Consider the following 24142-nt stretch of genomic DNA (forward strand, 5'->3'; position numbering starts at 1 on the left):
TCTAACTACATGGAAAAATCTCATCCTAATTTTATTCACTAATATACTTGTCGTACTGATTAGAAAACCTAAATTACATTTCTCTTCTTATTAAAACCATAATCTTTTTATTTCTCCATTGAAAAGGAAATATTCCCATGAAAACCATATGGAAATACTGTCTTTTGTTATGTTTTAATACCTCAATTATGACTGATAGTGGAAAAATGCCATAATCTGATCAACCAGTATCATCTGATCACAACTGTCCTAACTCTTGGGTCTTGTCTTAGATCTGAACAAAGGAAGAATTTATGAGAATATAAATGAGAACTTTTCAATATGATTCTGCAAAACAACAATGGTGAGAAGAACAGCTGTCCTTCACCTAGAACCCACTTCTCCTAAATCAGAAGATCACATCTGGCTGCATCTTCTATGGCTAAATTCCAAACATTTTTAAAGTTCAGATATTAAATAAAGTGTGTGTGTGTGTGTGTGTGTGTGTGTGTGTATATCTCATAACCAAGACAAACGTACTATTTAAGTTTTTAGTAAATAGGCTTACTCCAGTATTAAATTCCATGGTAGCAATTTCATTCAATCTGGAAAAAACTGGTGTATCGTTGTTTCTTTCCATAGTCATATTCTTCTTCGTGTCTTGTCTTATTTCTTGATCCTTCACCAAAGGTGTCTGGGTCGTCTGCTGATCCGTTTGGGAACGGTCCGGCTTATTGACCCTACATGCACACAGGTACACACACACAGTCACAAAACATTCCGTCTCGACTAGAGCATCCACCAGTTCTAGGTGGGGAATGTCAAACAAGGTTCCAAACGTGGAAGACGCCCTCATCTTTCTGACAGATTGTCAAGTGGACTGGTTTCAAGCAGCACGGTAACAGTGGTTCCCAACAAACCTATCAGGGGAGGAACTGCAATTCATGGAAAAGTTTCAACAATTCAAAGGGATGGCTTTATCATGAGAAAAAAATTATGATGTGATGTATGTTACATTAAGCTGAACTTAATCGAGTTAAAGGACTTAACCTTTTAATCAAAGGTAATAACTCTATTTTGAGGGTTAAAATGTTCTTTATGGAATGATGGGGACATTGACTAGTAGGTTTTTTTTTTTTTTTTTTTTTTAAGTTTATACATTTCCCACTACTGCCTATTTCTGAAATTGGGTCTTCGGGTGTAGATATTTGAGAATAAATAAAAGATATACACAAGTAATTATAATCTGAGGAGAAAAATTCTAGGTATAATAATAGTATACTAAGAAACAGAAAAGGTTAATTATATCAAAGAGGTAAAGCACTTGGTGGAAAATACATTATTTAAAAAATGTATTTTTTTCTAAGCCACAAAATTATCAAAATCAAAATATAAATAAGTGGAAGGAAAAAATTCCTATTACCTAGAGAGTATCCTGATGAGATCTTTTCTGCACACATGTACAAACAGGCACAAACATATACACATAAACATACACAAACATACATACACTCTCTTAAAAGTGGCATCCAAACTGTATTTAGTCTATCTTCATAATTACTGATATATTTGGGTTTATACCTAACATCTTGTTTGTTTTCTACTTATCTTAGTTTTATTATCTAGCTTTATTGAAGCATGATTGACAAATAAAAATTATATATCCATACTTATGGTATAGAATATAACATTTACATATGTGTATCATTGGTGAAATGATTATCACAATAAAGTTAATTAACACATCCATCATCCCAAATAGTTACAGTTGTCTTTTTGGTAATAAAAATACTTGTGATCTACTTTCTTAGAAAATTTCAAATTTGCAATTATTATTCAATATAATTATCATGTTGTACTTGTGGAGACTTGTATGTATCCAGAACTTGAAATCATCTTATATCTGAAAGTCTGTACCTTTTAACTAACATTTCCTGTTTCTATCTTCTATACCCTGGTAACCACAATTCTACTTTCTGATAGAATGAGTCTGACTTATTAAGAGTTCACATGTAAGTGAGATTATAAAGTATTCTTTTTTGGTGTCTGCCACATCTCACTTAGCATAATGGCCTTGCAGTCCATCCATGTTGGTGTGAATGGCAGGATTTGTACAAATAATGCAATTAAAACATGGGGAGGGGACCTGAGCAGATACTTCTCCCAAGAGGACATACAAGTGGCCAACAGGGATATGAAAAGATGCTCATCTTCACTAGCTATTAGAGAAATGCAAATAGAATGGCTCCGGCCGCAACAGAGCAACACCCCAGATGGGCAGAGCATCGACCCTGGTGGGCATGCCGGGTGGATCCCGGTCGGGCGTGTGCAGGAGTCTCTCTGTCTCCCTGCTTCTCACTTCAGAAAAATACAAAAAAAAAAATCAAAACTACAATGAGGTACCACCTCACAGCTGTTAGATTGGCTATTATCAACAAGACAGGTCATAACAAGTGTTGGAGAGGCTGTGGAGAAAAAGAAACTCTCATTCACTGCTGGTGAGAATGTAAACTGGTACAACCATTATGGAAGACAGTATGGTGGTTCCTCAAAAAACTAAGAATAGAATTATCAGATGACCCAGCAATCCCTCTACAGGATTATCTACCAAAAAAACTTAAAAATGTTACGTAAAGACACATGCACTCCCATGTTTATCGCAGCATTATTCACAGTAGCCAAGACATGGAAACAACCAGTGTCCACTGATGGATGATTGGATAAAGAAGATGTGGTGCATATATGCAATGGAACACTACTCAGTCATAGGAAAATATGAAATACTGCCATTTGTGACAACGTGGATGGACCTTGAGAATATCATGCTAAGTGAGATACGTCAGAAAGAAACATATGATTTCACTTACATGTGGTATATAAACCTGAAACTCCCGGACACAGACAACAGTCTGGTGGTTCCCAGAGGGAAGGTGGTGGTGGGGTACTATGGGAAAAGGACCCAAATACATGGTGATGGAAGATGATTACACCGTGGGTGTGGGTACTAATGTAATATACAGATGATGTATCATAGAACTGTACACTTGAAAACTATATAATTTTATTAACCAATGTCACTCCAAAAAATTTAACTAAAAAATAAAATTAAATTAAAAAGTGGAAAAAAAGGGTAAGAAAGGCAAACATTGAAATAATACCCAGGAAAGACAGGCTAGGTGACAGGCTAGGTGTCATGGTCCAAGATCTTAACCTTTGATAACATTTGCAGGCAGAGTATCTATTGCAGAGATAATGGCTCTAAATGAAAATTAATTCCCTCATTTTTCTTACCTAAGAACACTCTTGAGTATCTATCATGTGACAGACATTGTCTGAGACCCCAAGTCAGTATATAAGACAAACACAGTCCCTGCCTTTATGGAGCTCGCTCTAATTGTGATGAGAAAGTAACTTTTTTTATAATTTGCTCCCCACCTACTTTTTCTGGAGACAGAGAACAGAACACTTTAATGAATGGCCAATAGGCCCTTTCTTATTATAAATTATTCTTATCATAATTTTTATCATTAATTAATGAAGTGGACTCTTTATTTCAGTCTTTTGTGAACTGAATTTTATGAATAAATCACTTCAGGTTAACTTTGATACACTGACAATATTAATTTAAATCCTCGAGGCTGACAGAATCAAGTCGAGACGTAACTTCATCATAATCTTATCAGAAGAAGGACATTTTGTGAGACTTTTGACAGTCAGATTAAACATCTGACTTTGCATGGGACATCCCCAGCTGCCTGGGTGTTTCCTTTTAAAACTTTTTCACAGTGCAGGAAACACTAAGTTATGGAAACAAGGTTTTGTCAAAATTTTAAAGTCCTTTCTAGTACAGATTTCAAGTTAGAACTAGACATTTTCCTGTGATGATACCAATATGAATTCTTTCTTTCTCTTGATTCACTTTTTTCCCCCCCTTTGGTATTTTTTTCTGAAGCTGGAAACGGGGAGAGACAGTCAGACAGACTCCCGCATGCACCCGACCGGGATCCATCCAGCACGCCCACCAGGGGCGATGCTCTGCCCACCAGGGGGCGATGCTCTACCCCTCCGGGGCGTCGCTCTGTTGTGACCAGAGCCACTCTAGCGCCTGGGGCAGAGGCCAAGGAGCCATCCCCAGTGCCCGGGCCATCTTGCTCCAATGGAGCCTTGGCTGCGGGAGGGGAAGAGAGAGACAGAGAGGAAGGGGGAGGGTGAGCAAATGGGCGCTTCTCCTATGTGCCCTGGCCGGGAATTGAACCCGGGTCCCCCGCATGCCAGGCGGACGCTCTACCGCTGAGCCAACCGGCCAGGGCCTCTCTTGATTCACTTTTAAAATCTCAACCAGAAAAAACAAAAAACAGAAAAGCATATGATCGAGGTTGAAGCTCAGTGTTTTACACTCTCGACCGTGTGTACAGAAACCACACTAGCATAAACATACAACGTATTTTAAAAATACACGACTAAATTTTTGAATGCCAAATACGGTGGGGTTGGTCCTTGGGAGTGATGTAGACCTTTAGGTGTTGAATTTTTTTGAAGGTCCACTAGGTTACTTACTTCAGGAAGACTTCTTCCATAGTGGTGATCGACCATCAAAGCGGGCAATGCCCAGCCTCTCTCTTTCTCTCCTTCATATCATCAAACAGAGCTTCAAACCTGCAGGAGAGAGGAAGAAAAGGGAAGTACTCACACAATCTGGATACCTTTCATTTTCTCTTTTTAGTTCATTTTATTTTCTAGTTATATACAATTCTCTCTCTCTCTCTCACACACACACTGAAATTACTGCTACTCAGCCCGAGGAATGAAATACTGCCAACACGTGGGATTATAAAATGAAAAGCAAAGAAATGAACAAGCAAGATAAACAAACAGAACCTGACAGACACAGACAGCAGTGTGCGTGGTGACCAGAGGGACAGGGGTCTGGGGTGGTGAAACAGTCAAGTGTACAGTGATGGAGGATCTGACGTTGGGTGTTGGCAACACAACCTAATATACACAGCCGATGTATCACACAATGCGTACACTTGAAACCAATATGGTCTTATTAACTATGTCACTCCAATACATTTAATAAAAAAATGAGCGCTTATTTTTCTTCATTTAGTACTTCATTTTATTCACAATTGTTTTAAGTTATTTTATCATGATTATATATATATATCATTAAATTTCACCTTTCATGGTTTTATTATACAGTTGAAGCAGCATTGAATATATCACAATGTTGTGCAACCATTACTACCGGGAACTTCCAAACATTTTTACAATTCCAAACAAGAACTGCATACCCATTAAACAATAATTCTCTATTCCTCTCTTCCCTCAATGTGACCTGAAATTTCTCTCTCTATGAATTTGCCTATCCTGTGTGCCTCATGTAAATTGGGATCACACAATATTGGTCCTTTTTTTTTTTTTTTTTGTATTTTTCTGAGGTTGGAAACAGGGAGGCAGTCAGACAGACTCCCGCATGTGCCCAACCGGGATCCACCTGGCATGCCCACCAGGGGGCGATGCTCTGCCCATCTGGGGTGTCGCTCTGCCGCAACCAGAGCCATTCTAGTGCCTGAGGCAGAGGCCACAGAGCCATTCTCAGTGCCCGGGCCAACTCTGCTCCAATGGAGCCTTGGCTGCGGGAGGGGAAAGAGAGAGAGACAGAGAGGAAGGAGAGGGAGAGGGGTGGAGAAGCAGATGGGCGCTTCTCCTGTGTGCCCTGGCCAGGAATCGAACCCGGGACTCCTGCACACCAGGCCAATGCTCCACCACTGAGCCAACTGGCCAGGGCAATATTGGTCCTTTTGTGTATGGCTTATCTCTCTGAGCATAATTCTTTCCAGATTCATCCATGTTGTAGCATGTCTCAGAATTCTATTACTTTTTACAGATGAATAACACTCACTGTATGGATATACATCGTATGGATATACATTCTGTCAGTGAATATTTGGGTTGTTTTTCTACCTTTTGGACTTTGTGAATAATGCTGCTATGAACATTAGGGTGCAAATATCTGTTTGAGTTTCTGCTTTCAATTACTTTGGGAATCGACAAGTGGGACTGCTGGATCATGGAGTAATTCTATGTTTCCCTTTCTGAGGACTCTCCATACTGTTTCCTACAGCAGGCACCCGGTTCGACATTCCCACAGCTACGCACAGGGTCCGACTGCTCCGCATCCTTACCAACCATTCCCACAGCTACGCACAGGGTTCCGACTGCCCCGCACCCTTACCAACCATTCCCACAGCTACACACAGGGTTCCGACTGCCCCGCATCCTTACCAACCATTCCCACAGCTACGCACAGGGTCCGACTGCCCCGCATCCTTACCAACCATTCCCACTGCTACACACAGGGTTCCGACTGCCCCGCATGCTTACCAACCATTCCCACAACAGGGTTCCGACTGCCCCGCATCCTTACCAACCATTCCCACAGCTACGCACAGGGTCCGACTGCTCCGCATCCTTACCAACCATTCCCACAGCTACGCACAGGGTCCGACTGCCCCGCACCCTTACCAACCATTCCCACAGCTACACACAGGGTCCGACTGCCCCGCATCCTTACCAACCATTCCCACAGCTACGCACAGGGTCCGACTGCCCCGCATCCTTACCAACCATTCCCACTGCTACACACAGGGTTCCGACTGCCCCGCATCCTTACCAACCATTCCCACAGCTACGCACAGGGTTCCGACTGCCCCACATCCTTACCAACCATTCCCACAACAGGGTTCCGACTGCCCCGCATCCTTACCAACCATTCCCACAGCTACACACAGGGTTCCGACTGCCCCGCATCCTTACCAACCATTCCCACAGCTACGCACAGGGTTCCGACTGCCCCACATCCTTACCAACCATTCCCACAACAGGGTTCCGACTGCCCCGCATCCTTACCAACCATTCCCACAGCTACGCACAGGGTCCGACTGCCCCGCACCCTTACCAACCATTCCCACAGCTACGCACAGGTCCGCATCCTTACCAACCATTCCGACAGCTACGCACAGGGTTCTGACTGCCCCGCATCCTTACCAACCATTCCCACAGCTACGCACAGGGGTCCGACTGCTCCGCATCCTTACCAACACAGCTTTCTGTTCTGCTTTCCTCTAGTGAGTAGTGATGTTGGACACCTCTTCATGTGCTTATCGGCAAACGGTACGTCTTCTTTGGAGAAATGCCTATTCAAGTTTTGGGCCCAATTTCACTTTAGGTTTTTTGTTTGTTTTTTGAGAGAGAGGCAGGGAGAGAGAGAAACAGGAACTTCGAGCTGCTTCTGTCTGTGTCCTGATCGGGGAATTCAACCAGCAACCTTTGTGCTCCAGAATGATGCTCCAACCAATTGAGCTATTCAGTCAGGGCTTAATTTTTTTTTTAATTCATTTATTTTTAGAGAGACAGAGAGGAAGGAGGAGGGCGGAGGGAAGCATTCATTTGTTTTGTGCTCCATCGTGCATTCTTGGTTGTTTCCTGTGTGTATCCTGACCAGGGATTGAACCTGCTACCTTGTCATTTTGGGACAATGTTCTTAACTGATTGAGCTAACTGGCCAGGGCCTAGGCGCTTTTGTTTTGTTTTTAGACAAATATTCAATATTGCTCTGTTCCATAATAATTTCTGGCTAGCAATGGGGAAATGTTTAGTAGATTTTTCTTCACTGCAATGCTTATTGTCAAAGAAATGGAAATAGAGACCTTCGCTTTAGCAAATTTCTCCCACTGTAACAATATTTGGTATAAATTCCTTTATTCTTCTAAAAAATTATCAGTTTGTTTTCTATAAGTGTTAAGGACTATAGCTACTTTATAATTTATTCACATGTAATAGCTACATCAAATGGAAATCGTGCTCAAAGTACAGGAGGTATACATCGTTAAATAACAGAAAACGACGTTGGGGAAGCAGTGGCTGAGCCCCGGGGAGACTGACTCAGACAGTGAGGTCACGTGTGTGACAGTTTGTGAGCTGTGGTGCAGGCACATGAAGGATTCCAAGAATAGTTTTACCAGGAAAAGTTTACATTATTTTAGGTTGAAAAGATCTTCAGAAACTGATTCACTTCTTAAACACACCTCTCATTCCCAGTGAGGGACGGGACTACTAACTCTACGTGGGTCACCCTCAGAGACGTGGGCTCAGAACCTCCATCTTTACATTCCCTCCATGTTTGAGGCTGGACTCCATCTCCATCTAGCTTCACCCGGCTTGATTGGTCCTTCTTTTATCCGACAGTTCAGTCTGACCCCTCTTCCTATGACAACTATTTACATATTGTGTGTGTGTGTGTGTGTGTGTGTGTGAGAGAGAGAGAGAGAGAGAGAAAGAGAGAGAGCAAGGGAGCGAGATGGGAAGCATCAACTCGTAGTTGTGTCATTTAGTTGTTCATTGATTGCTCCTCATATGTGCCTTGACCCGGAGGCTCAAGCCAAGTTAGTGACCCCTTGCTTAAGCCAGTGACATTGGGCTCAAGCCAGTGACCTTTGGACTCAAGTCAGCGATCCGGGATCATATGGATAATCCTGTGCTCAAGCTGGCAATCCTGTGCTCAAACCAGGTGAGACTGCGCTCACGATGGCGACCTTGGGATTTTGAACCTGGGTTCTCAGTATCCCAGGTTGGTGCTCTATCCACTGCACCACCACTGGTCAAGTTTTGAGGTCATTGTTTTCTTCTTTTTGAATCTCCTCAACAGAATCCCTATCCCACTATGTTCAAGACCCATACACTCTATTAAGGATTATTGCATCATCATCATCATCTTTTTCTTATAATGTCTTTGATTTTAGTACCAGGGTAATACTGGTCTTATGAAACAAGTTGGGAAATGTTCCATTTTCATTTCTAGAACAGTTTGTACAGAATTGCTATTTTTCCTTTATTAAATGTTTTGTAGAACTCATCCGTGAAGTCAGCTAGTCCCAGAGTTTTCTTTATGAAAATGTTTTAAAGTATAAATTCAATGTCTTTAATAAATAAAGAGATTTTCAAGTTAATTTCTTCCAGAGTCAGTTTTAATTTGTATCTTTTCTCTCTCTCTCTCTCTCTTTTTCCTGGTCCGTATGATTGAAGTTTTATTAAATTCACCAGTTTTCTCAAAGAACCAACTTACAACTTTGTTTAAAAAATCTCAAGTTCACTTTTGTTAGCCATATTTTGGAATACAGGCATTGAGGTTGTAGTATTTTTTCTAATCTCTTCCTCATGTCTATGTAAGTGCGCAGGTGTAAAACATTCAGAGCTGTTCCCAGTCCAAGACAAGTAAACAATTAAGCCATCAAAGTTTTGGAAATAACCAAGAACCCTCTGTCATTTTATTCTTTTCCTACTATAGTGAAGTATTCTGTGAATAAATGGGCTATGAACATTTTATTCTTTTTAAAATATTTTTGAATAATTGATTTAAAATTATTTTGTGAAAGAAAAATTCATTCTGAACTCATCTATTTTCCCCTAGGTTCATGGTTTGCATTTTGTGCTCGACTAGACCCACCCGCTCTCCACGGCACAGAAATCCACATCTAAGGTGCTGATACTCATCTGTGCCTCAGAAATTCTTCCTCTTTCTCTCTTCCATGTCCAAAATATTTAGTGGGAATACAGGATGAAAATATTACCTTTACCTGAATCCTTATATTTCATATTTTATCCTTAATGATACGCTCATTATTCTTGTTTTCTTCTGATAGTGTCCTTTGTATTCAGACGACACAGGACGGCAGATGGGACGTGTTCAAGTGGCTTCTCTCACGTTTCTTTCAGTGACGTGACGCCCCTCCAGATTTATAATGACCAGACGGTGCTGAAAGTACGCAACGAACGCCTGTCCTCTCACTCTGCGGCAAGAGTGCTCCCAGAATGCACATCCGGCCGTGGTGTCTTTCATGCCCCCCCCCCCCCCCGTTCTCCCTCAGCTGTCTCCACAGCCTCCTCACTCCTGCTTCTCGAGAAGGTTCAGGTATACTCTCTGAATCAAAACAGCTCCCAGGGAGCCTTCCTCTTCTTTTTATTCCTATTGCAGGGTGCAGATGTTTATTTTCATATCTTTATTTATTCCTATTGTAGGGTGCAGATGTTTATTTTCATATCTCTTTATTAGAATCTTGGGTGCCCAACTCCTGGTGTTCCCTTTCATTCCACCAGGACCTCTGCACCAGATGGGAGCAGAGCAATGTCCTCGGAGTTCTTCCTCTCTTCCCGGGCAGGGCAGCCCTCTTGCACTTATGGAGTATCTACACAGTAATCACTTCAGACAAGAATATGAAAATTGTGCACTCCTAAAGGTCAGTGATGACCAACACTCTTAGCTGGGATGGGAGTCCCGGCTAAAATGTCAATCCCTGTCTCTCCCCTCTAGAATTAATTTGCCTAGCCACTGAGGTCAAACTCACTGTTACATCTATGTCCTTGTCACTTTTTCTCCAAGAGTTGTTATTTAAGCTACTTTCTTCATACACCATCTTAATATTTCCTTGGATTTTACCATACATAAAGTGTGTTTACTATAGCCCTGGCCAGTTGGCTCAGTGGTAGAGTGTCACCTGGCGTGTGGATGTCCCGGGTTTGATTCCCAGTAAGGGCACACAGGAGAAGCAACCATCTGCTTGTCCACCCCTCCCTCAAACGCCCCTCCTGCAGCCATGATTTGATTGGTTTGAGCACACTGCCCTGGGTGATGAGAATGGCTTCATGGAGCCTCCACCTCAGGTGCTAAAAACAACTCAGTTGCAAGCATGGCCCCAAATGGGCAGAGCATCGGCCCCAGACGGGGGCTTGCTGGGTAGATCCCAGTCGGGCGCATGTGGGAGTCTGTCTCTCGATCTACCCTCCTCTCACTTGGGAAAGAAGAAAAAAAAATTGTTTACTATGAACATCTTATTATTAGCTATCCTTTATTAATACTAGGAAGCTATAGAAAATAGGTGGCAAACCTCCTCCCCCACAAAAAAAACCAAAATTCCCAGAAAGAAAAACATCAAGTGAGCCCTGAATAAACTTGAAGTAGTGAAACAATCCCCTGTTCAGCGAGAGAAATCTTCAGCTATGAACTTCTCGACTCTGGCCGGCAAATGACAGCACACTTGGAGACGGGGCTCATAGCAAAGTACTATTCACTGAGCTCGGAAAACTAAAAACTAATTTTTGGTTACCAAAACTATGCATCTACAACTCTCTGAATCTATACCTGTGTACGTGCTTTTTGGGTAGGGTAAATGATAATTTAGCTCCAGTGTATTTTCCCAAGGTGGCATCTGGAATGTGACACTGAATCACTGCAGAGATCTTTCCAACATCACACTGTGGTTCAGTCTCCATGACTATGTGATATGCAGCACCTGAGAGAAATTGTTCAGAAGACAAAAGGAAGAAGGTTTGTACTTTTTTTACCTTGTCAGACCAAGTTCGGCTCTCCATGGTCCAGGTCACCTAGGTCCGCACGGGAGGAGACACAGCATGTCACAAAAGCTTTTGTTTCGACCCTACCGAGGCTCCCACCTAAAATTCCCAAATGTTGCTCCAAGAACCAAGATACTGAGTAAGTAGTAACTTCCTCTGTAATTTCAATAACTTTTGTAGTTAAACAATAATAAGTGTACAGATACAGTAGTTCTGTGATGAAAGTCCTCTGTGTTCTGGCTACTTAGAATTTTTGAAACTGGAATATTAATAAATATTTATATAGTATCACTGGTTGCCCATTGTGCATCAGGTATTAATAGACCCTGGGCATACAGCAGTGACAAAATTAGATAAAAACCCCTGCCCTCTATGGGGGGAGCTCAATGAGGAGGTTGAGGGTATTATATTGAGTGGAACACTTGAAACCATGTCAACATAATAAATTAAAATTAAAAATTAAAAAAAAGGTCAGCCAGAATCCAGCTGCTGCCCTTTGGCTGGAGACTCCACGGCAGCGGAGCCAGAGCTGCTGACACTGTGAACCCAGCGAGCTTGAGCTCCAGAGGCCCCTGCACAGGCTGCACTCACAGTGTCATCAAGTTTAAAGAGCTAAAAAAAAAAAAGAAATGACTGCCCTCACAAGAGCTAGTTTCTAGACAAAGGGAACAGATTATAATAAAGATGAACAGGTCAAAAAATATATTGTTAGGGGAAAATAAAAGCAGAAAAGAGAAGTATGAAAGTATGAAATGTTGAAGAAAGACTTACATTTTAGAAATAATTTTTGATTAGAGACCTTAAAGAAACCAGGGAACTATTGTATTTAGTGCTTTGTCTATATAAAGAAATTACTTTCTAGAATTAAAGAAAAATAATTATAGCTTTTAAGTATATGCATCTAAAATGGTCATTGTATTTACATTAATGTTTCTTATTAAGATTTGTAAAAAGTAAACAGTAAGTATTAAGCATAGATCTCTTATCTTAGAATTTGGTTTATTTGCCTGGCTTATGTAGAGAAAACACTATTATTTCACTCTACAAATGAGGTAATAGTCATCCAGAGGATGAAATGACAGTCATTATTTACTAGCTATGAGAACCAAAACTACTTTTGGCTTTCTTATAAAATGACATAAAAATTGTTTTTTTCTCAAAATGATGACACAATAAGCTTCTCAATTATCTTGTCCTCTAAAGATTCATGTTAAGCATATTTAGAGTTAAGCATCTATAAACAGGGAACTGAATGTTCAAAAGTATTATACCTTTTAAAATATTTAGCTACATATTATATACTATTTTACCAATAACATAAAACTGTGGATATTATTTTAAGTGATTTAATTTATTTATTGAAAGCTTATCTTTTTAGAGATTGAGAACTCAATAAAAGAGATAAAGAGTGAACTAATCAAGCTTAGGAAATAAAACTGACCATATGGAGGAAAGAATGAATGATGTCAGAAATAGAAATCTAGGTCAGAGTAATGGCCGCATGAGAGATACTACTGATCTGTCCCCTTGAAATGTCAATAAATTGAACAGCTATAATGTAGCAAAGCAACCCCAGTTGGGCTCACAGGCATGCCTGAAAGATACGTGCTCCGAATGGACTGAAGGTAGGAAGATTTGAGGAGGGGGCAGAAGACAAAGTGGACTCACAATCGGTTGTGGAGAGAGGAGAGGCCCAGACTGTCTGGTGTTTGTCTGCAAGGGTTCCAGAGAGGAAAACCCCAGAGTGACTGGGGCTCCTTTGGCCGAGAGGAGCGGTGAGACTGAGGAGGAGAGGGGGAGATTCTAAACCAAATGGTGGAAGAATAAGAAGTCATTACCGGTGTACCCATGGTCTGCCCACAGCCTGCTCTCAGAGCAGAGACAGAGAAGACCAAAGTGCGGCCCCCAGCCTCCCAGATCCTGGCTCCCTCACCTCTCCATGTATGGACAGTGGCAGAGACAGACCCCACAGCTAGCTCTCCAGAGCCACTCTCTCCCCGGAAGAACAGAGGTGCCCTGTGTCTGGCCCCCTGGTCTGTTGAGACGAGGGGAGGAGAGCCTGGAGGCCTGGGGCTGCCATTGCTAAAGCCACAAAGATGGAAAGGCAAAGCCATGACGTCCTCACAAGTCCACCCATCAATGTGACTGCGGCCCCACCTACATCACGGTGACAGCAATTACCCAGCTGAGGCCAGCTCAGGGATTTCAGAACTAAAACTTGTAATACAGCACAACCCAGTGGAAAAAAAAAAAAGCTCTCAAAACTAAAATTTCTTTAGAATTTCATTTTCTTTAACATTTATGTTTGTGATTTTTGTTTTTGATTATTTTGCAGTTTTTCTTCTGTACTTGTCATTTAAAAATTTTTTTATTTTCATTGTATATATAATTTTTAATTTTCATTTTTTTACTTGTTTTCTTCTGGATTTTTTTTTCAAAATTATTTTTATTAATTTTTTTTATTAGTTTTACCTGGCTGACATCAATAAATCAGGGTACATATGTTCAAAGAAAACATGTCCAGGTTATCTTGTCGATCGATTATGTTGCATACCCATCACCCAAAGTCAGATTGTCCTCCATCACCTTCTATCTAGTTTTCTTTGTGCCCCTCCCCCTCCTCCTCTCCCCCCCCCCCCCCCCCGTAACCACCACACTCTTGTCAATGTCTCTTAGTCTCGTTTTTATGTCCCACCTACGTATGGAATAATTACAGTTCCTGTTTTTTTCGATTTACTTATTTCGCTTCTTATCATGTTATAAAGATCCCACCATTTTGCTGTAAATGTTCCGAAGTCATCATTTCTTATGGCTGAGTAGTATTCCATAGTGTATATGCCTTGCAACATCTTCTTTATCCAGTCATCTATTGATGGGCTTTTTGGTTGTTTCCATGTCCTGGCCACTGTGAACAAGTGCTTGCAATAAAAATGGGGCTGCATGTGTCTTTACGTATCAATGTTTCTGAGGTTTTGGGGTATATATACCCAGTAGAGGGATTGCTGGGTCATAAGGTAGTTCTATTTGCAGTTTTTTGAGGAACCACCATACTTTCTTCCATAATGGTTGTACTACTTTACATTTCCCACCAACAGTGAATGAGGGTTCCTTTTTCTCCACAGCCTCTCAACATTTGCTATTACCTGACTTGCTAATAAAGCTAATCGAACAGGTGTGAGGTGGTATCTCATTGACGTTTTGATTTGCATTTCTCTAATAGCTAAAGAAGATGAGCATTCTTTTCATATATCTGTTGGCCATTTGTATCTCTTCCTGGGAGAAGTGTCTATTCATTATCCTCTTCCCATTTTTTTATTGGATTGTTTGTTTGTTTGTTGTTGAGTTTTATGAGTTCTTTGCATATTTTGGATATTAGGCCCTTATCTGAGCTGTTGTTTGAAAATATCATTTCCCATTTAGTTGGCTTTCTGTTTATTTTGATATCAGTTTCTCCTTGCTGAGCAAAAACTTCTTAGTTCTGATGTAGTCCCATTCATTAATTTTTGCCTTCACTTCTCTTGCATTGAGTCAAATTCATTAAAAATGCTCTTTAAAACCCAGGTCCATGAGTTTGAGTACCTATGTCTTCTTCTATGTACTTAATTGTTTCAGGTCTTATGTTTAGATCTTTGATCCATTTTGAGTTAATTTTTGTACAGGGGAGAGACTGTAGTCCAGTTTCATCTTTTTGCATGTGGCTTTCCAGTTTTCCAAGCACCATTTATTGAAGAGGCTTTCTTTTCTCCATTGTGTGTTGTTGGCCCCTTTATCAAAATTATTTGACTATATATATGTGGTTTTATTTCTGGGCTTTCTATTTCTGTTCCATTGGTCTGAGTGTCTATTTTTCTGCCAATACATGCTGTTTTGATTGCGTGGCCCTATAATAGAGTTTAAAGTCAGTATTGTATGCCCCCAGCTTCATTCTTTTTCTTTAGGATTGCTTTGGCTATTCGGGGTTTTTTATAGTTCCATAGAAATCTGAGGGTTTTTTGTTCCATTTCTTTAAAAAATGTAATTGGAATTTTGATGAGAATTGCATTCAATTTATTTATTGCTTTGGGTAATATGGCCATCTTGATTATATTTATTCTTCCTATCCAAGAACAAGGAATATTCTTCCATATCATTGTATCTTTTTCGATTTCCCTTAACAATGCTTTGTAGTTTTCATTATATAGGTCCTTTACATTCTTTGCTATGTTTATTCCTACGTATTTTTTTTTGTTGTTGTTGCAATCGTGAAGGGGATTATTTTTTTGAGTTCGTTCTCAAATGTTTCATTGTTGGCATATAGAAACACTATAGACTTTTGTGTTAATTTTGTATTCTGCGACCTTACTGTATTAGCTTATTGTTTCTAGTAGTCTTTTTGTAGATTCTTTGGGGTTTTCAATGTATAGGATCATGTCATCTGCAAAAAGTGATACTTTTACTTCTTTTCCGATATGGATGCCTTTTATTTCTTTGTCTTGTCTGATTGCTCTGGCTAGAACCTCTAGCACCACATTAAATAAGAGTGGAGAGAGTGGACAACCCTGTCTTGTTCCTGATTTAAGGGGGAAAGTCTTCAGTTTTGTGCCATTTAATATGATGTTAGCTGATGGTTTATCATATATGGACTTTATCATGTTGAGATATTTTCCTCTTATTTTGTTGAGTCTTAAACATAAAATTGTGTTGTATTTATTTTATTGTATTTTTCTGAAGCTGGAAACGGGGAGAGACAGTCAGACAGACTCCCGCATGCGCCTGACCGGGATCCACCCAGCACGCCCACCAGGGGTGACGCTCTGCCCACCAGGGGGCGATGCTCTGCCCCTCCGGGGCGTCGCTCTGCCGCAACCAGAGCCACTCTAGTGCCTGGGGCAGAGGCCAAGGAGCCATCCCCAGCGCCCAGGCCATCCTTGCTCCAATGGAGCCTTGGCTGCGGGAGGGGAAGAGAGAGACAGAGAAGAAGGAGGGGTGGAGAAGCAAATGGGCGCTTCTCCTATGTGCCCTGGCCGGGAATCGAACCCGGGTCCCCTGCACGCCAGGCCGACACTCTACCGCTGAGCCAACCGGCCAGGGCCTTGTGTTGTATTTTATCGAATGCCTTTTCTGCATCTATTAATAAGATCGTGTGTTTTTTTTCTGTGTTTTGTTGATATGGTGTATTACGTTAACCGTTTTACGTATGTTGAACCATCCTTGAGATTCTGGGATGAATCCCACTTGACTGTGATGTATTATTATTTTAATATGTTGTATTCGATTTGCTAGTATTTTGTTTAATATTTTAGCATCTGATTCATTAGAGATATTGGTCTGCAGTTTTCTTTTTTTGTGCTGTCCTTGCCCAGTTTCAGTATGAGGGTTTGTTGGTCTCATAAATGTGTATTGCTTCTTCTTCAATTTTTTGGAACACTTTGAGTAGAATAGGAACCAAGTCTTCTTTGAATGTTTGATAGAATTCACTAGTATAACCATCTGGGCCTGGACTTTTATTTTTGGGGAGGTTTTTAATAGTTTTTTCTATTTCTTCCTTACTAATTGCTCTGTTTAGGCTTTCTGCTTCTTCTTGACTCAGTCTAGGAAGGTTGTATTGTTCTAGGAATTTATCCATTTCTTCTAGATCAGTGGTTCTCAACCTTTCTCATGCCATGACCCCGCAATACAGTTCCTCATGTTGAGGTGACCCCAAACCAAAAAATAATTTTGGTGGCTACTTCATAACTGTAATTTTGCTACAGTTATGATTCGGAATGTAAATACCTGATATGCATTATGTATTTTCCGATGGCTTTAGGCAACCCCGCCGGGGTCGTGACTCACAGGTTGAGAACCGCTGTTCTAGATTGTTGAATTTAGTGGCATAAAGTGTTTCATAGTATTCTACAATAATTCTTTGTATATCTATGATATCTGTGGTGATTTCTCCTCTTTCATTTTGGATTTTGTTTATATGAGTCCTTTCTCTTTTTTCCTTGGTAAGTCTCACCAAGGGTTTGTCAATTTTGTTGATCTTTTCAAAGAACCAGCTCCTTATTCTATTATTTTTTTCTATAGTTTTTCTGTTCTCTATTTCATTTATTTCTGCTCTGATTTTTATTATCTCCTTTCTTCGGCTGGTTTTGGGTTGTCTTTGTTCTTCTTTTTCCAGTTCCTTAAGGTGTGAAGTTAAGTGGTTCACTTGGGCTCTCTCTTGTTTGTTCATATAAGCCTGAAGTGATATGAACTTCCTTCTTATCACTGCATCCCATAGATTCTGATATGTTGTATTGTCATTTTCATTTGTCTGTATATATCTTTTGATCTCTATGCTTATTTCTTCTTTGACCCATTCACTTTTAAAAAGTATGTTGTTTAGTTTCCACATTTTTGTGGGTTTTCCCCCCTCTTTTTTGCAGTTGAATTCTAGTTTCAAGGCTTTATGATCAGAAAATATGCTTGGTACAACTTTGATTTTTCTGAGTTTGCTGATGTTATTTTTGTGGCCCAACATATGGTCAATTCTTGAGAATGATCCATGTACACTGGAGAAAAATGTATACTCTGTCACTTTGGGATGAAATGTCCTGTAGATGTCTATCGTATCCAGGTGCTCTAGTGTTTTGTTTAAGGCCAATATATCTTTATTGATTCTCTGTTTGAATGACCGATCTAGAGCCGTCAGCGGTGTATTGAGGTCTCCAAGTATGATTGTATTTTTGTCAGTTTTTGTTTTAAGGTCAATAAGTAGCTGTCTTATATATTTTGGTACTCCTTGGTTTGGTGCATATATATTAGATTGTTATGTCTTCTTGATTCAGTGTCCCCTTAGCCATTATGAAATGGACCATTTTTGTCTCTGAGATACTTTTCCTGTCTTGTAGTCAGCATTATCCGATATGAGTATTGCTACACCTGCTTTTTTTTGGATGTTATTTGCTTGGAGTATTGTTTTCCAGCCTTTCACTTTGAATTTGTTTTTATCCTTGTTACTAGATGAGTTTCCTGTAGGCAGCATATAGTTGGATTTTCTTTTTTAATCCATTCTGCTACTCTGTGCCTTTTTATTGGTGAGTTTAATCAGTTTACATTTAGTGTAATTATTGACACTTGTGAGTTCCCTATTGCCATTTTATATCTTGCTTTCTGTTAGTTTTGTGTCTTGTTTGATCCTTCTCTTTTCGTTTTTCTATCTTTTGTTTTTATTTGGTATGTATTCCATACATCTTTCCTCTGTTGCTATCTTTTTTATCTCATGTGCTTCTGTGGTGGTTTTTTCAATGGTGGTTACCTTTGAGTAATGAAAAGGGTCCCTACCCTGTTTCATTTGTAGCGAACTATTTTGTGAGTACTTTTGCCCTCCATTGTCCTTTGCTGTTAATTTCCGTCCTCTCCCCCCCCTTTTTTGTTTTTGTTGTCACAGTTTAAATTTGGTTTTATTGTTTTCTTGGTGGAGCTTTTACTTGTGTTTTGTTCTTTGTATCTGGTTGGAAAACCCCCTTTAGTAATTCCTGGAGTGGGGGTTTTCTGATGATAAATTCCCTCATCTTTTCTGTATCTGTGAATGTTTTTATTTTTCCTTCATATTTGAAGGATAGCTTTAATGGGTATAGTATTCGTGGCTGAAAGTTCCTCTCTTTCAAAACTTTAAATATTGGGGTCCACTCTCTTCTAGCTTGTAGAGTTTCTGTTGAGAAATCCAATGATAATCTAATAGGCCTTCCTTTATATGTTGTATTCTTCTTTTCCCTGGCTGCCTTGAGAATTTTTTCCTTGTCGTTGGTTTGTGCCAAGTTCATTATGATGTGCCTTGGAGTAGGTTTGTTGGGGTTAAGAAAACTCGGAGTTCTGTTTGCTTCTTGAATTTGAGGCTTTAGTTCTTCCCACAGGCTTGGGAAGTTCTCATCTATTATTTGTTTGAATATGTTCTCCATTCCATTTTCTCTCTCTTCTCCCTCTGATATACCTATTATTCTTATGTTATTCTTTTTGATGGAGTCAGACAATTCCTATAGGGCTTTCTCATTTTTTTAAATTTTTGAGTCTCTTTCCTCTTCTCTCTGTTGTGCCTCAAGTTGCTTGTCTTCTATGTCACTAATCCTACCTTCTATCTGGCCTGTTCTATTAGCTAAGCTTGTTACCTCATTTTTTAGCTCATGAATTTTTTCACCTCTGTTTGTTTTTTATAGTTTCAATTTCCTTGGTAATATATTCTTTGTGTTCATTGAGTTGTTTTCTGAGCTCCCTAAATTGCCTTTCTGTGTTTTCTTGTATATCTCTTGAGTATTTTTAGGATTTCTATTTTAAATTCTCTGTCATTTAGCTCCAAGGTTTCCAATATATTAAATTTTTTCTCCATAGATTTTTCCTCATCTATCTGCACTACCTCTCTGTCTTTTGTATCCATGATATTCGATTTCCTTTTCCTTAATGGCATCTGAGGGTGGTTTTGTTGATAGTACTTTGCGTTTAGTGTGGAACTGCTGGAGGCTCCAAGGATAGATTTTTCTGTCTCTGGTTGAAGATCTTGTTGAATTTTTGGGAAGATTTATTGGTATCACTCCTTGCGGCGCTATTTCTCTGATGTCACCAGCCCTGGAGTTAATAATAATACCACTCTCAAATTCCATGGAGGCAGAAAAAATCAAATATCATGGCTACACAAGACAGAGATGTAGTTCAGAAAGAAAATAAAAAAAATCTCCAGAAAGCAATGTCTATCACATGGAAACCTTGAAGTTAAATGATAGAGAATTTAAATCTGAAGTTCTGAAAATATTCAGAGATGCAAGAAAACACTGACAGGAAACTTACTGAGCTCAGTAAACAAATCAATAAACAAAATTAGCACTTCACCAATGAGATGGAAACTTAAAAAACAAACAGAGAAGAAGCTTTCAATATATGAGTTGTAAAATGAGTTAGCAAGTTTAGCTACTAAAACAGGCCAGATAGAGGCAAGAATCAGGGACATTAAAGACATTGTTAGTTAAAAATGCTACAGAAAGAAAAAGAGAAAGACTCACAAATTTAAAGAACTGAGAGAGCTCTACAAGAATTGTATGACTCCATCAGAAAGAGCAATATAACAATAATGGGAATATCAGAAGAAGAGGAGAGAGAGAAGGGAACGGAGAGCCTATTCAAAGAAGTAATTGATGAGAACTTCCCAAGCCAATGGAAAGACTTAGATCCTCGAATCCAAGAAACAAACAGAATGCCGAGTTACCTCAACCCAAACAGACCCATCCCAAGGCACATCCTAATTAAATTGTCAAAAATCAGTAACGAAGAAAGAATCCTCAAGCAGCTAGGGAAAAGAAGAACATAACATATAAAGGAAGGTCCATCAGGCTATCATCAGACTTCTCAGCAGAAACTCTACAAGCCAGCAGAGAGCGGACTCAAACATTCAAAGTATTGAAAGAGAGGAATTACCAGCCAAGAACACTATATCCATCAGTGTTATCCTTCAAATATGAAGGAGAAATAAAAACTTTTGCAGACATGAAGAGGCTGAGGGAATATATTACCAGAAAACCCCCACTGCAGGAAATATTCAAGGGGGTTATTAAACCAGAAACAAAGAACAACAACAACAAAAAAATCAAAACTATTAGTCAAACTCCAGCAAGGAGTTCTATTGTGACAAGGAGTCACAATAAAAACAAGGATAATCTGTGACAACAATAACAAAAGGGGAGAGGATAAACATCTGTAGCAGCAAAGGAGGGTGGAGTGCAGAAGCACTCATACAGCAAAGGACTCTAGTGCATATGAAAATATTTCTCTTATAAACTAATGGTAACCACCCAAGCATGGTACAACCTATGTAAATCAGTCAATGTAATACACCACATTAACAAAACAAAGGGGAAAAATATGATTCTATAAATAGTGCCAAAAATGCATTTGATAAGATACAACATCCATTTATGTTTGACGCACTCAATAAATTAAATATAAAAAGAAAGTGCCTCAACATAATACAGGCCACATAGGATACATGATCAGCCATTACTATACTAAATGGTGAACAAATAAAGGTTTTTCCTCTAAAATCAAGGACAAGACAAGGCTGCCCACTCTTTCCTTTCTTATTTAACGTAGTTCTGAAAATTTTTACCAGAGCAATCAGGCAAGAGAAGGAAATAAAAGGCATACATATTGGGAAATAAGAAGTAAGTCATTACTTTTTTCGATGAAAATATCCCGTATATACAGAACCCAAAAGACAACTCTAAAAAACTATTAGAAACAAACCAATACAGTAAAGACACAGTATACAAAATCAATATACAAGTCTATTGCTTTTATATATACCAATGATGAAACTTCAGAAAATAAACTCAGAAGTACAATTCCTTTTACAATTGCAACAACAACAAAATAAATTACCTAAGAACAATATTAACAAAGAATGTAAAGACCTATATACTGAAAACTACAAAGCATTATTGAGAGAAATTTTAAAAGACACAAAAAATGGGAAAATATTCCATGTTTATGAATTAGAAGAATCAACATAGTTAAAATGGCTATATTACCTACAGCAATCTCTAAATGTAATGCAATCCCAATTAAAATTCTAATGTCATTTTTAAAGAACTAGAACAAAAATCACCAGGTTGGTAGGGAACCATAAAAAGCCCTGCATAGCCAAAGCAATCCTGAGAAAAAGAATGAAGCCAGAGGTATCACACCATCTGACTTCAAACTATACTACAGAGCCATGATAATCAAAACAGCGTGGTACTGGCAGAAAAACAGACACTCAGACCAATGGAACAGAATTGAGAGCCCAGAGATAAAACCACATATATATGGACAATATGATAAAGGAGCCAAAAACACACAATGGAGAAAAGAAAACCTCTTCAGTAAAGGGTACTGGGAAAATTGGAAAGCACATGCAAAAGAATGAAACTTGACTACAGTTTGTCCCCCTGCAAAAAAAACTAATTCCAATGGATCAAAGACCTAAATATAAGATCTGAAACAATAAATTACATAGAAGAAAACATAGCCACTAAACTCATGGACCTTGGCCATAGAGAATGTTTTATGAATTTGACCCCAAAGGCAAGGGAAGTAAAGGAAAAAATAAAGAAATGGGACTATATTAAACTAAAAGTCTCTGCACAGCAAAAGAAACCAAGGACAAAACAAAAAAGCAGCCAACAGTGGGAGATGATATTTGCAAAATACAGCTTTAATAAGGTTTAGTGTCCAAAATATAAATATATAAAGAACTCACAAAGCTCATTAACAAACAAGCAAACAATCTATGTAATTGAAAATTGGCCCTGGCTGGTTGGCTCAGTGGTAGAGCATCGGCCCAGTGTGTGGAAGTCCTGGGTTCGATTCCCGGCCAGGGCACAAAGGAGAAGCACCCATCTGCTTCTCCACCCCTCCCCCTTTCCTTCCTCTCTGTCTCTCTCTTCCCCTCCCGCAGCCAAGGCTCCATGGGAGCAAAGTTGGCCCGGGCGCTGAGGATGGCTCTGTGGCCTCTGCCTCAGGCGCTAGAATGGCTCTGGTTGCAGCAAAGCAACACTCCAGATGGGCAGAGCATCGCCCCCTGGTGGGCATGCCGGGTGGATCCTGGTTGGGTGCATGTGGGAGTCTGTCTGACTGCCTCCCTGCTTCTAGCTTCAGAAAAATATCCCCCCCTCAATGGGGAGAGGACCTGAACAGATACTTCTCCCAAATGCTCATCTTCACTAGCTATTAGAGAAATGTGAATCAAGGCGGCTATAATGAAATGCCATCTCAGCCTTTTGATTGGCTGTTATCAGCAATACAGGTAATAACAAGTGTTGGAGAGGCTGTGGAGAAAAAGGAACCCTCACTCACTGCTGGTGGGAATGTAAACTGTACACTTATTATGGAAGACCACACGGTGGTTCCTCTGGAAATTAAGACTAGAGCTACCATATGACCCGGCAATCCCTCTAATCAGTATCAACTTAAAATACTGGAAAACATTAACATGCAAGGACACACGTGTCCCCATGTTCATCACAGCATTACTCACAGTGGCCAAGACATGGAAACAATAAAGATGTACCTAGGTATAGTATTGGAAAAAGAAGAAGTACAATATACAATGGAATACTGGTCAGCCATAAAAATGATAATATATTGTCGTTTATGACAACATGGATGGAGCTTGAGAATATTATGCTAAGTAAAATAAGTTAACCAGAAAAATCTAAGAACTGTATGATTTCATATTTAGGTGAAATATAAAACTGAGACCCATAGACAAAAGTGAAGGAGGTGGGTGGGCAGAAGGGATTACAGGGGTCAAATAACAGTGAGGAAAATGATTTGACTTTGGGTGATGGGCACATAACCCAATGAAAAGTCAAATACTACAGAGACGTTTACCCAAAACCTATGTGTTCTTGTGGACCAAAGTCACCCATTAAATTTAATTTCTAAATAAAAAAATGCAAAAGCACATATAGATGGTCAACAGACATATGAAAATATTTTCAGCGTCACTAATTATCAAGGAGATGCACATTGAAAGTACAATGTATCATCCAATAAGTTAAACAAACAATGATGAGTCTTCTGAAAAAGAAGAACACACAATGTAGTGTCACCTACCATACAGCAGAATGGTTATCATCATTAAATGAACAGACAAGAAGTGTTGGCGAGGATGTGGAGAAAAGGGAAATTTTGCACGCTGTTGGTGGGAATGCAGAATGAGGCAGCCTCTGTGGAAAGCAGTATGGAGTTACCGCAAAAAAAATAAGAAATGGAGCTTCCT

General features: G+C 39.6%; 1 protein-coding gene across 1 annotated transcript in view; it reads right to left on the minus strand.

Annotated features, from left to right (window-relative positions):
- Positions 1-24142, minus strand: part of LOC136335753 (phospholipid-transporting ATPase ABCA3-like) — a 97051-nt gene that overhangs the window by 47255 nt on the left and 25654 nt on the right. Inside the window, exon 7 of the mRNA XM_066276850.1 lies at positions 548-719. Coding sequence (XP_066132947.1) covers positions 548-719 — 172 coding nt within the window. The remainder of the gene's footprint in view (positions 1-547; positions 720-24142) is intronic.

The sequence above is a fragment of the Saccopteryx bilineata genome, chromosome 4 (genome assembly GCF_036850765.1).
Source record: "Saccopteryx bilineata isolate mSacBil1 chromosome 4, mSacBil1_pri_phased_curated, whole genome shotgun sequence".
Classification (NCBI taxonomy): domain Eukaryota; kingdom Metazoa; phylum Chordata; class Mammalia; order Chiroptera; family Emballonuridae; genus Saccopteryx; species Saccopteryx bilineata.